This window comes from Stegastes partitus, unplaced genomic scaffold (genome assembly GCF_000690725.1).
Source record: "Stegastes partitus isolate 25-593 unplaced genomic scaffold, Stegastes_partitus-1.0.2 Scaffold224, whole genome shotgun sequence".
Classification (NCBI taxonomy): domain Eukaryota; kingdom Metazoa; phylum Chordata; class Actinopteri; family Pomacentridae; genus Stegastes; species Stegastes partitus.
Window position 1 is genome coordinate 595,339 of NW_007577955.1, and position 15,100 is coordinate 610,438.

Sequence of the window (15,100 nt, forward strand, 5' to 3'; positions counted from 1 at the left end):
TCATTGTTAGTAATATCAAAGGGAACTTTTACTTATTTCATTAAAATTCAGACCAAATAGGAAAAGCACTCATCTAAATTATAATATCCCTAACTTACTGTGAGTAGTGTAAATTTACAATCATGCCGCTTGGTCTCTTGACCCTCTGTTAGATGCTGATTTCAAATACCTCACATATACACCTCATAATATTCTGCTTATTCACCTTAGTCCATGTTTCTGCCTTGTTATAGTGAAGTATTTTAAAGATATTTGGGTTGTTTATGGTATGTTAGTGATCACTTGTCCACCTTTGTACACTCTGGGATTCTTTACAGAGCATTTCGTCAACTTTTTGCTGATTCACAGTCAACCTGGCACCTAGTCCAGATTTATACACACGTCTCTGCTCATAAAATATTAAAGTGAACAACTGAGAAGACAGTGAGAATCATGAATCTCCGGGGTTTGTGTGTTTGGAGCTGCTTTAAAAAAAAAAAAAAAAACATAAGAAAGCTAGAACTGCTGGCAGCTTGCCAACACTGTTGACCTTGGACAGGAAGAAAAGGAAGCAGACAAACACACACACACACACACACACACACTCACAAACACACAGATGTCCCCGTCACCGACACACAACATGAATGACCTGCAACAAATGTCCCCCGATGAAGAGGATGGTGACGAAAATGCTGACGTCAGGCGGAGTCACTCCCACACACACACACACACACACACCTACACACACACACACATCTTCCAGCAGCCACAGACCTTCATGAGTAAGAAGAGCAGCAGGATGACGAAGACGCTGACATCGGGGTGCAGCCAGGCGGTGGAGCGGCCCAGACCGACTGGAGGAGGAGAAGATCCCGAAATCTTCGTCCACGTGAAGTTGTCAAACAGGGAGTTGATGCACTCTCTGGGCATCAGCTGGAGAGAGGGAGGAGAGGGGGTGAGGCAGGAAGGGAAGGAGAAGCAGAAGGAGGGGAGAGAAGAAGACAAGGGGAAGGTGGAGTGGATGAAATCTAAGACAGAGTGGGGAAAATGGGATGGTGGAAGAGAAGGAAAGGGAGAAGAGGAGTTCAAGTGCAAGAAAAGAGTGGCGGTAAAGAGGGGCGTAAAAGATGAGGATGGGAAGAGGAGAAAGATGAGGGTGTGTGGAGGGTGCAGGACACGTCAGAGGGGAGACAGAGAAGTGAAAGAAGGATGAGGACGGCAAGAGGAGGTAAAAAGGTAAAAATGTTGAGGGATGTGGGAGGAAATTAGGAAGTCAAAGAGAGAAGCATGAAAAGCAGGAGAGCAAGAAGGAGAAGAGGCAGGGTGGAGTTTAATGGAGAACAAGAGGAAAGAAAGAAAGGGAAAAGGAAAGAGACCCCCAAAAAAAGTGAAGAGAGGAAGAAAGTCAAGTGGGATAAACAGGCAGGAAGTCATCCAGAAAGCTGGAAGCCGACGGGTACGGGTGGCCATGTCCAATGACTCATTCTCTTTTGATGACTCATGAATGACTAATTCACTTCAACCATTTTTTTTTTTTTTGCTCCACATTTGCATAGATGCCTCTGCAACCGCTCGCAGGCACAAACGGCAGCGCCTCCTGCATCTGCATAGCGCCGCCGCTGGGGGAAAAACAACACTAACGTCATTTTGATTTTTTCCTACTTTTGTACCTCCCTGCTTGGGTTGAATTGAGGCCCCTGAAATCCACCGCTCGGCATGCGAGTGGATCCGCTCTGTGAAAAGGTTTTGCTGTGGGCTTCGGTGGAGCTGGGTGTAATAAGCTTTCCTGTCCCTTTTTGAAGTTGCAGGTTCACGTCTGGTTCACAACCCTTGTAGCATTTAAGCTCCTCTCGTTTTGCTGCTTCTTCTGTCACTCTGCGCTGTGCTATCAGGTTGGATTGGAAGGATTTCATTCCCCAAAAGCTATATATAAACTCTTTGGGGGAAGGGGGGAGGGGGACATCTGTCAAACACAGAGAATCCTTCTGCACTGTGGTTTCCTGACTTCCTAAAGTGAAGCAATTTCATCTCACTCTACTGTTTTGTTAAAAAAAAAAAAAAAAAAAAACGTGCTGCGTGTTTGTTAAAAGGGCGCAAGACGTTTCCACATCGAGGGTGTGAAGCATGCTAAGGTGTTACTGACTGACATATGCACGCAGACATGCAGCTATAACACACACACACCTGGTTCACACTAAGTGGTCTATTCTGAGCGTCTGTGAAACACATGATTAGCTTTTAGCTCTGGGTGGATGAGCTGTTGATATGTGGCTATCTGAGCTTTCACCTTGAAACTCCCTTTGTAGACATAACAGAGACAGCTACAAGGCATGTTGGTTCCATTCATGCAGAAACATGGACACTGACATCACAGTAAGGCCTCAGATTCATGAGGTGCTGGTGTTTGAGAATATTCTATATATAAGCAAAACATTTCTGTCACACTTCCTCGTAAGTGCACAACTTATTGGCGTTCGTGTTTGCAGCTCCCTGTGGTACTGAGAGGTCACAGTTTGGAAAATTTGGAACTTCAATACCCCCAAAAATCCTCTGATGTAACATCAGTAAAGGGGACACAGCAGCAATCTCACATTTATCACTAAATACAATACAACTTGTACACTAAATTGTATAATTCATCCCACATCCACCCAACCGGTCGAGGCAGGTGGCCGTCCCTCCCTGAGCCTGGTTCTGTCGGAGGTTTTTGATTGTTGGGTGGTTCTGCTTTTGTTAAGCGCTATGAGATGACTTGTTGTTGTAAATATGCGCTATATAAATAAAATTGAATTGAATTGAAATTGAATCAAGTCTGCTGGTGTGTGATGATGCTTCACAGGAAAGGACACCACAAAGAAAAACATCTAAAGGACTGTTGATGGCAGCGTTTCCTGGAGCTCAGTTCAGCTTGAGTTTTTCATCTGTGCAAAAGGTATTTGACACTAAAACTGTCTCCCTCATCTGACAGTGAGTGTAATTACACAAATACAGTCAACAAATGCTGTTGACACGTCATTCTTTTTCAGACTGTATTCCTCCTTCTTTAGTACATTTTTATTTATTATTACTTTTTTCAGTTTCTACTTATTTGAGTGACTATTGTGAAGTTTGCCTTTACTTTAATGAAAGGGTATGAATAAATTTGAGGACGACTGCTGCTGATAGGTTTAATCAGGATTATGTGAACTCATTTGGCTTGAATGCAACAGACGATTATTCAAACAAAAAAGTCCTGCATATGAGCCTCAAATAAACATATTTCCAAGTGGTGTTTAGAAGCATTGCATGCACACACTAATACATTTACATGCACTGTATTCTCCTTTGTTTTCTCTTGAGATACGCTTAGTTGAGAAGATATGAAGTCTGACCTCTCCTGCCATGAACTGTCCGAAGCCAGGTGGGAAGGTCAAGGTGGCGATGACAAGCGTTACCACAGCAGGAAAGATCAGCCGGCTGGGAGAGGAAACAAAAGTCAGCAACGCTTTGTTATTGAAATAAACAGCAGTAATTGCCAAAATCCTAATTATATCTTTGTATTTAAGTAATCAACCAAACACTGAATGCACAAAGAGCAAGGATAAACACTTCATGAAAAGTTGTACAAACTCCTATAAGGACGCTAAATAAATCTATAAGCTCTTATTAACAGTAGAGGATTTAGGATAGCGCTGAATACAGACATGAAAGATGCTGTAAAATAGAAAATCAAACAGAAAAAAACATTAACACTTTGGCACACAAGATATTCGAGTACAAAAAATGTAAATTTTTTTATCTAATGTCAATTTATATAATTACTACACATATACACAGAATACCAATTAATATCAAGGAGCACACTCACTGTTTGGTCAAGAAGCGGGTCATGGCATTGGGTCGTCTCATGAAAAGCACCACCTGTCTGTTGAGATAGACGAAGAACGCCCCTAGAAACCCACAGGAGATCCTGCACAAACAAACAAACCTCACATTAGCTAAATTAAAGTAATCTGCAACACCTTCTGAATGCGCTTTTAATCAAGCAACAAAATGAGCGACCGGGTAAGATTAACACTGCCCAAAAAAAAAAAAAAAAAAAGTATAGATGAGGGAGAAATAACTGCAGCGAATACAATACCTAAATTATTAGTAAAAGCCTTTAAAAATATTTTACAAAAATACATTAACTTGCCTCATTATAATGCAACTTGTAAGTATAAGTAAAGAATGTAGTTACACACATTTCTACCTGTTGGATAAGAAAACTCCTCACACCTCAAGTTTTCAGATCCTCTATGTTTAGGCATTTTATTTTACTGGTAGTGGAGGATCAATTTATCAGCAGCGCATTACTTTAGTAGCTGCTGCAGGTGGATCTAGTTAGAATGACTTAATATCCTGCTTTGTACACAAAGACAGCAGATAAATCTGAGGGCTCTCTACATCATAAATGGGAGAGGAAACAAGGACAATAAAATTATGATCCACAGACTTATTTGCAGTTCTTCTCTCATCTTTGACCACATATACACAGAAAACGACCACAAAAGACACAAAATGACCACAAAAAGACAACAATGGTCAGAAAGACGAAACATTTCAGTAAAGAGGCACAAAATGATCACAAAGAGACACACAATGGCCAAAGAGATGTACAAATTGGCCACAAACAGACATAAAACAACTACAAAGACACAAATTGACCACAAACATGCACAAAATTACACCAAAAAGATACAAAATAACCACAAACACAAAACAACCACAAAAGACGCAAAATGACTACAAAAGGACCACAAAGACACAAATTGACCACACAGATGCACAAAATTATACCAAAAAGATACAAAATGACCACAAACGGACGCAAAACAACCACAAAAGACACAAAATGGCCACAAAGACAACAGTGAGAGTTTTGACATATGAGCCAAAGGTTGGTGTTGACAAAAATAAGGTGTCACTTGTAGGTATCTCTCTTTCCATCCTTTAGGTAAAAAATTAACTAATAAGTAGGATTCTTTGTATCTTCAACGCTCCATTTCTGATTGTCTCACATACCAGATTAACCTTATTAGGAGGTTTGGACACACACAGTGCAAACAAGCACACAGGAACAACAATGCTGTCATATGAGAGTTTTCGAGTTGCTCACCCAATGATAGCGAATGCTGGGAGCTCTTGGAGGTCAAAAGGGAAATCCATACGAAAGTTTGTCCTGAACAGAGCAGTGATGGTTACTAGAGAACAAAGAAAAGACCAAGTCGTGAAATGTACACCATCAGTTTATCGTCAAATAGATGTGAATGCTGTGAGAATGAGTGCTAGCGACCCTTTTAGCATGTTGATAGTAATAATTAACCTTATAACAAACAGGGGATTCGCCTTACATTTATGGCAGCAGCTGCTTTAAGTTTTTAAGTTTGGAAACAAAAAATAGAATTGTTTGCATAATTGGTAGTGGAGCTGCAACTAGTGATTACTTTCATTGTCAATTCATCTGTTGGTTATTTTCTGGATTAATTGATTTGTTGTTTGGTCTATAAAATGTCAGAAAAATGTGAAAATGTTGCAGTTTCTCAAAGTTTAAGATGGAAAATGTGCTGTTTTGTCCACAGCCCAAATATATTCCGTTTATTGTGATAGAGGAAGAAAACCAGAAAATACTCACATTTAAGAAATTGCACTGAGAGAATTTAGACTTTTTGTCTTAAAAAATGACTAAATCGGTGCAGCTGCACTTAGTAGAACATCACCTCTGTGCTTTTGCAGAATAGTTCAACTCTATTGTTATGCAGAATTTAGATAGGTGTAAATACAGTAACGTTTGAAGTAATATTTATTCGATTGGTCCAAGATTTGTTTCTTACAAGATGCTTCAGTGACCTGAGACAGACACTAAAACACTCTGCTGCTACATGGCAGAGAAGGCCACCATCTAGTGGAAGGTACATGATGTCACTATAGCACACAAGATTTGACGCTTTGCCTGGTGATGGATATTGGAGCAATGGTGCCCTCTAGCTCACATTTTAAAAAGCACTATAATCATACAACAAACAAATTAAACACCTTCTCTCCCGTCCGTACCTGCATCTTTGTTAAACACGGACAGCACTCGAAATATGAAGGCACTAAATGTAGCAGCAAAGTATCCTCTCCAGTAGTTTCTCACAGCAAAGTATGTGGATGTTACCTCTATACTGAAGAGCACACCTGGTGGGGAAAGAAAAAAAAGGACAAAGAACCAGTAATAAGACAGGGAGTCCAAAGTATGTACTAACTATAATCTTTTAAAAAGCTACATACAAATCACCTGATGCCTAGCTGAAAAAATAGTTCTTGAACCCTCTGAACCCCGGGCAGTTTCTGAGTGTTGTGAAAAAAAATCACTGCCATAGCTACAAGCAAGGAAAACTCAAGAATATCTTCTGTGCAGCATGACACAGTTGTAGTACCATCACTCATGCAAAGTTACATTTTTTTAATTTTTCCCTCAAAACTTAAAAATCATGAAATCAACATGCCCAATATTTTCTAAGTGTACGCAGATGTTACATAATATAGATACTTATGTACATTTTTAATTTGTTTCCAGAACTGTCCCCTATCTGCTCTGTGAAAAATAATGTTGCAGTGCAAAAATGCAGCCGTGCTTAGAAGCGCAGATTTTTTTTTTTGATTTTTTTTTTTCGGAATCTGGTTACTGCAAATGGGGGCTGCAAGGTGGCACTGTTGCCTCGCAGCAAGAAGGTTGCCGATTTGCGTCCCGGTGGGGGCACCGGAATCTTTCTGTGTGGAGTTTGCATGTTCTCCCCGTGCAGCGTGGGTTCTCTCCGGGTTCTCCAGCTTCCTCCCACACAGTCCAAAAACATGTTGAGGTTAATCGGTGATTCTAAATTGTCCGTAGGTGTGAATGTGAGTGTGCTTGGTTGTCTGTCTCTAAGTGTGGCCCTGTGATAGACTGGCGACCTGTCCAGGGTGTCCCCTGCCTTCACCCTAAGTCAGCTGGGATAGGCTCCAGCCCCCCCGCCACCCTAATGAGGATTAAGCGGTTTATAGATAATGGATGGATGGGTTACTGCAAATGGTTTATTTTTTTTGCAGTTTTTTAAAATTAAAGACATAGTCTAGAGTTATTTTGATAAAACATCACGATTTTAAGTTTGGATTTGGTCATTTCCCCCTGACAGAACAGCCTGACAAATGATTGGTTAGTTTATTAGATGAAAATCTGATGATTCTTTGTCATTCTTTTGTCATTCTGTGTCATTTTGGCAGGTTTTTGAATAGATAACATGTTTTTCAAAACCTGTCGGCAGGTTTCGAGGGTCAGGGGGTTAAACTGTGCATCTGCATAAATATTCCAAGCTATTTTGAGCCTTTGAATAGAATTCACAATTTTAGTTTTCTGAATGCAACTTAAAAACACAGAATGACTCATTTGGGCTGGTGAAGTATGAAAATATCTAATGCAAAGACATGACTACATGCATTCCAAGACGAGATGAGTCAAAAAGAGAGTCAGAGAGTAGAGCAGGAAATGGTAAAGGCTGTTTACCTCCAAGTGGAGTACCAAAGCAGCAGCCCACCCCAACAGCACAGCCCACTGTCAGGATGTCTGTATAACAGTATGGATTCTACTGATCCAGGGAGGAGGAGGAGGAGGAGGAGGCGGAGGAGGCAGCATTGAAACAATAGAAGAAACAACATATAGATGAGGAATATCTCATGCAGTATACCTGTTAGATCACACTTAAAAATTGCAACAAAATTCAAGTGTTTCCTGACATCAGCTTACCTGATAAGCTCCTGAAAAGAAGGACATGAACCTGCTGAGAACTGCTGCACAGATACTGGCAATGTGAACAAACGGGCCCTGAGTGAAGTCAAATTAAATAAAGTCAAACACACACCACAGATTCTGTTTTAATGGTAAGTCTGAACTAATAAAGAACAGGGAGAAAAAAGGTTGTTTGATGTGTATTGAAACCTGCATGGAGCAGCTTGATCTGGGTTCACCCACCTCTTTGCCTACAGGCATGCCGCTACCGAGGGCTGCAGTCAGACCGATGACTTTAGCAACAAAGGCCTTAAGAGTCAAATATTCCTTCAGCACCACACCTCTCAGGATGGTCTTCAGCTCTGGGATACCAGAACCTGGGGCAGGAGATAGCAGAGTTTATTTAGACTTAATTTGTGCAGAAATGTAACTAATTTGCATAGCTTCATAGTTATAGGCTTGCTGAGGAGAAGAAATCAATATTTCTTTTGTTCATTGGTTGGTTTACAGTTGGACTGACATCATCCAAACACTCAGCACCTCTGCAACACAGAGAAACTGAACCAGCTTTACATAATCCCTGGTTTAAGGTGAATTAGGCTGTAGATATCGCTGCAGCGACCTGAACGCTTTTCCTCTGGGGAAGTTAAAGGTCTCATATTATGCCCATTTTCAGCAAATTAATGAAAATCCCACATGTCCCCAGAATTGCTGAATTTGCAGCACAGCAGCTGTTTTCAACTGGCGTGTATAAGGACTTTGTCAGACAATGTGGTAGGTATAAAATCAGTACATTAGCGATGCAGAGAAGCAGCTCAGAAATGGCTCTGAAGCGACTGATGTACTCTTAATGAGCTGCATTAGAGTCTCTAATTCCTGCTTGTTCAGTGTTGGTACAACAGAATAAGAAAAATACATAAATGAGAGCAGCTTTATTGGGAATCTGACTGTGTTAAAATGCTGTATATGTGAGCACAGAGGGCACAAGAGAAGCACAGATGGAAACAACAGCTGACGTACACAACACAATAGACCACATTGTCATTTTTTATTGATTTAAAATTAAATGGTAACATTAGCCGTACAACACGCTAACCATAAGGATTTTCCTATCATTGTGGTGACATGGCTATCAAAAATAAAAGTAATTCACTGAGTCTTCAGGTCCTTAGATGCTGGGAGTGGATGAAGACTTGTGTTCACTCTTACAGCCAACAGCAGAACACTTTGTGAGCTTTGCTGATGGCTGAGGCATTTTAGATTTACCAGAAGCAGCTTTAAAATGTAAATAAACTTAGTGGACTGGAAAGCAGCTGCTCAGTTTGAGTGACTTCTTAAAATTTCTAATGTAACTGAGAGGAGTTTTACAGCAAACATCAAGTGTCAATGGTTCAACAGGCTTTATCAGCATATCAATAATTCATCATAATTCATTGCTGTTTGTCATCCTAACTCAATATTGGTTAAAAAAAATTGTAAAAAGTTTTCATCCCGGCTTTCTTCGTTTGCTATTTCTCTTGTGTTGTTTTGTTGGATTGTATATGTTATAGCATTATTTTTAGGTGAAGTTGCTTGGGCTGCCATCTTCACAAGGGCTCCCTGGAAGAGGAGATCTGGTACCTCAATAGTTAAATAAAAGATAAAGAAATCAAATAAACTAACACATTGAAGTCCTTGACTTTAATATTTCTCCCTAATTTCCATACTTTTCCAAAATTCCATGAACCATATTTGGATGACTGACCCAGGCTAAATTGTAAATGTACATTTAAATCCAATATACATTGGATTTCACCTTTAACTAACATTTGTAAAATATTCTACCAGACAAAATTTTGATGAGAACAGAAGAAACGTTTGCATTAGGAAGAAGGGGGTACTGACCAATAGCTTGAGGAGCAACCAGGTGACAGAAGAGGGAGGAGAACAGGATAAACATCAGGGGATAGGAAACCCAGGCCAGGTACTGCAGGGGGATGTTCCCCCTCAGCTCTCCATGAATCCATTTATAGGCTGAAGAAGGATGAAGTAGAGGGAGGAAAGCACCAGAAGTGACATAAAGGGAAAATAGGCAGAAATAAAGGAAAATGATAAAAGAACCAAAAGATCCAACCAATAAGAGAAGGAGTGAGAGAGGGAGGAAGGGGAAGTAGGTAATGGGATATAAGGAGAAAAGAGGAAAACAACTATAGAAGAAGGAAAAACAAGCATGAAAGACAATACAAAAACAACTAAAGGAGAGAATGGTTTTCCTGTGCAGACATTTGATGTTTTTTTCATTTCTGCCAATGAGGGTGGGTGATTGGAAGACTATACTATTAGTGACTGGTCATTGCCAGTTGTTTGTCATTTTATTTTCAGCCTTAGAGATAGATTGAGGAGCCTGGACATCCAGAGAGTCGCTGCTACTTTGTATCAAAATGAGCCAACTGAGGTGCAATGTTTCTGCCTATGATCAACTAAGAGGAGACCCCATGGTTGACACAGAAGCGGCTAGAGAGATTACATATCGCATCTGGCCTGGGAAAGCCTCGGGACTCCCCAGGAGGAGCTGGAAAGCCTTGCTGGGGAGAGGGACATGTGGAATGTCCTTCTTAGCTGACTTGTGTCAGTTTTCTTCAATATTGTGCAGCCCTATTCTACGCTAATTGGAACTGCAGTTAGAGTTGTATGTGTGTGTGAGGACTAAGCTAGCAGCACATAGCTGCTGTCACTGTGAAGTAGATGCCAACAGAGTTGATGAAGTTACTGTCATCAGCCATAAAGTTTGTAGACAGGCACAAATGTTGTTTACGGTTTTTGCAGCAGTAGGAGAGAGATAGAGGCCCAGTTGGTGCATTGTTGCAGTGTCTCTTTGCCTCTCCTCATTCGTGCAGTTGGTCTGGTAGTTAGCAGCTGGGTCAAAATATCACATTTTTAGAACAATTTCAGCACAACCGTCTCTGACTTGCCTGAAATCTTTACAGCATAAAACATGGATATTTCTAAAGACATTTGTGGATTTTAGCCTAATATGTCAAACACTTTCCAAGACAGGTTTTGATATTACCAGTCACCCTATTTTAGGCCTGCTTTGTGGCACATTAAAATAATATGTTTTAGACCCCAGTACTTGGTTCTACTTGCATTAGGCTATCCAGCAATGTTTTTGTGGTACACCTTATTATACCTGCTAAATCAGATATGAAAGTTCAATGAAAATAACTTTTTTCATTTTTGTGACCAAATATTTCACGATAAAAGCCAGAAATTTTCAGTTATCTCTCATGATGCCCTCATTTTAATCTGCAATATTGCACAAGTAAATCACACCGTCTCTGATTATGAAAAAAACATTGAAATTTCCAATAACACTAAACAAAATAAATGTTTTATTTAAAAAAAAAAAAAGTTTCTGAGATATTGTCATCCAAACAGAGCCTTAAATTTTAATGTGTGAAAAAAAAACCTTGCTAGAAGTGGGTTGACAGGAATTTTTTAAAAATAACCTTATCTCAGAGAGTATTTGATATTTATTAATCTAAACTTTCATAAATGCCATTTTAAATATCCATAGTTCAATCAATCAATCAATCAATCAATCAATCAATCAATCAATCAATCAAGCAATCAATCAAGTAAATTAGAAATGGTTGAGCAGAAGGTGCCTGATGATTTCAGATAGAATAACCCAGCTATGAGCCAGGCTACAACAAAGACACTTCCTACCAGACAGCAGACACAGATCTGGAAAAAGATTTTGAAATAATAGTTTCGATGACTGAGAGCATTTGGTTAAGAACACAGATAAACCTGAATGTATCAGTTTTGGACAGATTTGAGGTGTTATATGATATTAACCACTGGCTAACTCTGTACATGTTTTGAGTCAGAGTGTGCATATGAATGGGGCTGCTTGTAGATGAGACAGAGCTGGGTGCTGTTCTACATGAGAAAAGAATTTGTGGATTGTGTGGTGAGTAATATTGATATTGTTGCAAATATATCGGTGGCACTGATCTGATGCCATTGGACTTTTTAAATAGTGCCAGACACCTCTGCGAATACACCGGCTATTGCTGGCTGGAAAATTTGACCTTAGTGGTCAGCTTTATTTTACCGGCTCTTGCCTTAAAAATGTAATGGACTCTGTTGTCATACCTTGCAGGCTCTTTGCGCTGGCATAGTCCATTGTCCAGCTAACCAGTGCCATTGTGATGCCCAGCAGAACCAGAAAGATCCAGTCCTCTCCCAGCCTGGTCACAAGGAATCTCTGCACCCGTGCTATGCAGTCTGTCAGAATCAAACAGCACAGAACTTCACAAAAAAGAACAAACACAGCATCCTTCTATGTCCTTGCTCGTCGTTCTCACCTCTGCACTTGGAGTAGGAGCGTTTCTTCTTCATAGAGGACGTGAGGTCGGGTTCGGCCATTTGCTCATCGGTGGCCTCAGCCTCCATGTTGGACTGCAGTCTGCTCCTTTGCCTACTATGGTAGCCATGCTGGTGCATGTGGCGACTGTGGCATCCATTCTGGCCATGGCTACGACGCCCATGTCCATGCCGCGTCCTGCCATGGCTGCGGGGATGATTGCCATGTTTCTTGATCTGTCTCTCTGTCAGCAGGCGTGTGGCCTCCCGTCTGCCGGAGCCTCCCTGGTGTTCTTGGTACTCCCCATAGAGCTGCCAATCAATAAGTAACCCAACCCCATTAACTCGTTAGCGCAGTAGAGAACACATCATCCATCATTCATTCATTCGACATAAACATGTACAGGTAGTTCCTGAGCAAGTGAGAATGCGGAGAGTGATAGTACTCTTCTTCTGGCACCCCAGCAGGGAAGGGTCCATTTTAAAAATAGACAGGACCACATGTTGACCCAAACAGCTCCAATGGAAACGGAAACATGGGCTCTGCCACGAGATTTATCACCTCTGGACAGACTCAGTGAAAACTGCCTGGGACATCTGGGGAACAGATTAATTTTCATATCTCACAGTAACACACACATCTCAGGTCTTTCACGAGAAAATATCTTCTTTCATTTGTTTTTTCCTTTTCCTCTGATATTAAATATCTCACACACTTCTAAAATAAACACAATATATATCAGCAGGGCCCCAGACTGTGAGCATTTAGTCAAACTTTGTGACTATTTTGAAGACAGAGCTACTGCATTTTCTCACAAGCAGCAACATCTGGGTTTTTTATTTTTTAAAATCATCGTCGAACATATGAATCATCACGCCAGAGCTAGAATCGAAATACCTGCAAAGTACAACAACAGCGTTAGACAAGAACTACACGAGCAACTGATGGAACTGAGGCACCTTTAAATTAATGATTTTTTTTTCTCTTAAAGCATGACTTTACTTTGTGACTTTGTCCTTTAAAAGACAACAGCAAATTGTTGTTTTTGAAATGGCATTTACTGGCATAAACTGGCCATTTGTTACCAAGACATTTATCAGTAATACAGTTAGGATGGAGAAAATATGCATGTTAGTCTAAGTGGTACCCCTAAATTTTGTGACGATGCTCCCAAAATTGTCAGTATTGAACACCAATGCTACTAGTGGACGAAGCTAGTCGCGTGTGAATGTATCAGTGACAAACAATTCATCAAGAAAGTGAGGAAACTTTCGATTTAATGTGTGATAGTTTCACCTAAATAGCATCAGATGCAAACCTCCACAACACACACAATGACAGCTCAAAGGTAACTTTCTTGAATAAGACTTTCTTGAACATTTGTTTTTATTGTATGGATGTTAGGTCCCATGACTGAAAGTTGATTTTATTTAACCCTGTAAACCCCCAAACACGCCAGCAGACATAAAAAGCATGTCGTCTTTCACAAAATTGCCAAAATGGCTACATTTATCCTACAGAAACTTTAAAAACATAAAGAGTCATCAGTGCTTCAACTTTCCATTGGTTGTGGAACTACTCATCTGGAGCCCTGTAGCATATTCTTAATTTCTCTTCTACAGTTTAAACAAAGCCTGCATAGATATCTAACTGAAGACGGAAATAATCTATCCTTGTAAAATGCTCTAGTTTAAGAAAATTTAGCTTAAGAATAAATTATTTCTGTTTGTATTTTTAGGTAACAGTGTGGCCTTGTGGCTTTGAAACCTTTACATAGCATCAAGTTTTTATGGTGCAATTTCATGCAAATTATCCAAAGGTGGGAGGATTCCTCTTTACAACTGTAGGGACACCGGAGGTCACCGAAGTCATAAAAGTTCAAAATTTGAAAGAAAAAGACTGAATATATTTCACATTCCATGTTCAATACTTCCATACATGCAAAAGCAAACATATTTATATAGAATTCAAGTATGTACTCAGGATAATTGTCAGTAATTGTGATTTAAAACAGACATTAATTGCAATTAATTCAAAGTGTATACGGATCTACACAATAGCACTAATCAATCCCCAAGGGGAAATTTGGTTATTACAGCTGAAAAAGTCACCACCATAAATACAGATAAATAAACAATAAAAAAAATATAAATGCAAAATATACAATAAGTGTATTACAAACTCAAAGTGTGTACTGATCTACACAAATGTAGCATTGTGCAATACTTCCACACCGTACCACAATCTGACCAGGGCTCATATATATTCTTGGTACACCAGCAGCACACAATAGCGCTCCATGAATATACCATAAGTGACAAGCTGGTAAGTTGTGAGTGGTGCTGACACTTTGGACGTCCAAGCAATAACCTTTCAACAGCTTCTAATTTAGCAGGTTCATGGACAGATGGATTGATGGATGGATGGATTTAGACAGACTGGCAGACACACATATGTACATAAGGTACTGAGAGATGCTGTGTGTGTGTGTGTGTGTGTGTGTGTGTGTGTGTGTGTGTGTGCCTGCAGAGATGCCAGTCAATGCACAGCGAAACTTGAGTAGCACAAAACACAATGTACTGTAACTGAAAGCTAACACACATTCAAACAATAGAAGCCACAGATCAGGTGCTCATGTGTTTACCAGTAAATGTATCACACAGTGTACTGTCCTGCTGATCTAAGTTGCAGCTTGCTGAGGTGAGAGACAACACTTTATAACACAGTTGTGTGTGAATGTTTTTAAAAAGACAAAGCATTCTAAGAAGGAAGGATTTTCTCATCATGTTATTAAATAAAGGGGACAACTACCCCTTAATGGTGATATATTGCCAGGCAAACATGTGATGCATTGTCAACACATTGTAACACCTTAAGAAACCTGTGTCCTGACAACTTATGTATATTAAATATAGAGGGAACCTCGTGCTGGAGGTAGTCCAGGGTCACTGACAGGATTAACCCTCTAAACCCTGCCAGCAGGTTTGAAAAGCATGTAGTCT

The 15,100-nt window shown here is 40.1% G+C and overlaps 1 protein-coding gene across 1 annotated transcript in view; it reads right to left on the reverse strand.

Moving 5' to 3' along the window:
• LOC103356846 (chloride channel protein 1) overlaps positions 1-12,171 on the reverse strand; it is a 56,266-nt gene extending 44,095 nt beyond the window's left edge. Inside the window, exons 1-10 of the mRNA XM_008281149.1 lie at positions 12,100-12,171; positions 11,888-12,019; positions 7,991-8,124; positions 7,766-7,843; positions 7,526-7,604; positions 6,055-6,180; positions 5,120-5,204; positions 3,830-3,931; positions 3,354-3,438; positions 757-915 (exon numbers count right to left, since the gene is read on the reverse strand). Coding sequence (XP_008279371.1) covers positions 757-915; positions 3,354-3,438; positions 3,830-3,931; positions 5,120-5,204; positions 6,055-6,180; positions 7,526-7,604; positions 7,766-7,843; positions 7,991-8,124; positions 11,888-12,019; positions 12,100-12,160 — 1,041 coding nt within the window. The 5' untranslated portion in view covers positions 12,161-12,171. The remainder of the gene's footprint in view (positions 1-756; positions 916-3,353; positions 3,439-3,829; positions 3,932-5,119; positions 5,205-6,054; positions 6,181-7,525; positions 7,605-7,765; positions 7,844-7,990; positions 8,125-11,887; positions 12,020-12,099) is intronic.
• Between the last annotated feature and the right edge of the window lie 2,929 nt (positions 12,172-15,100).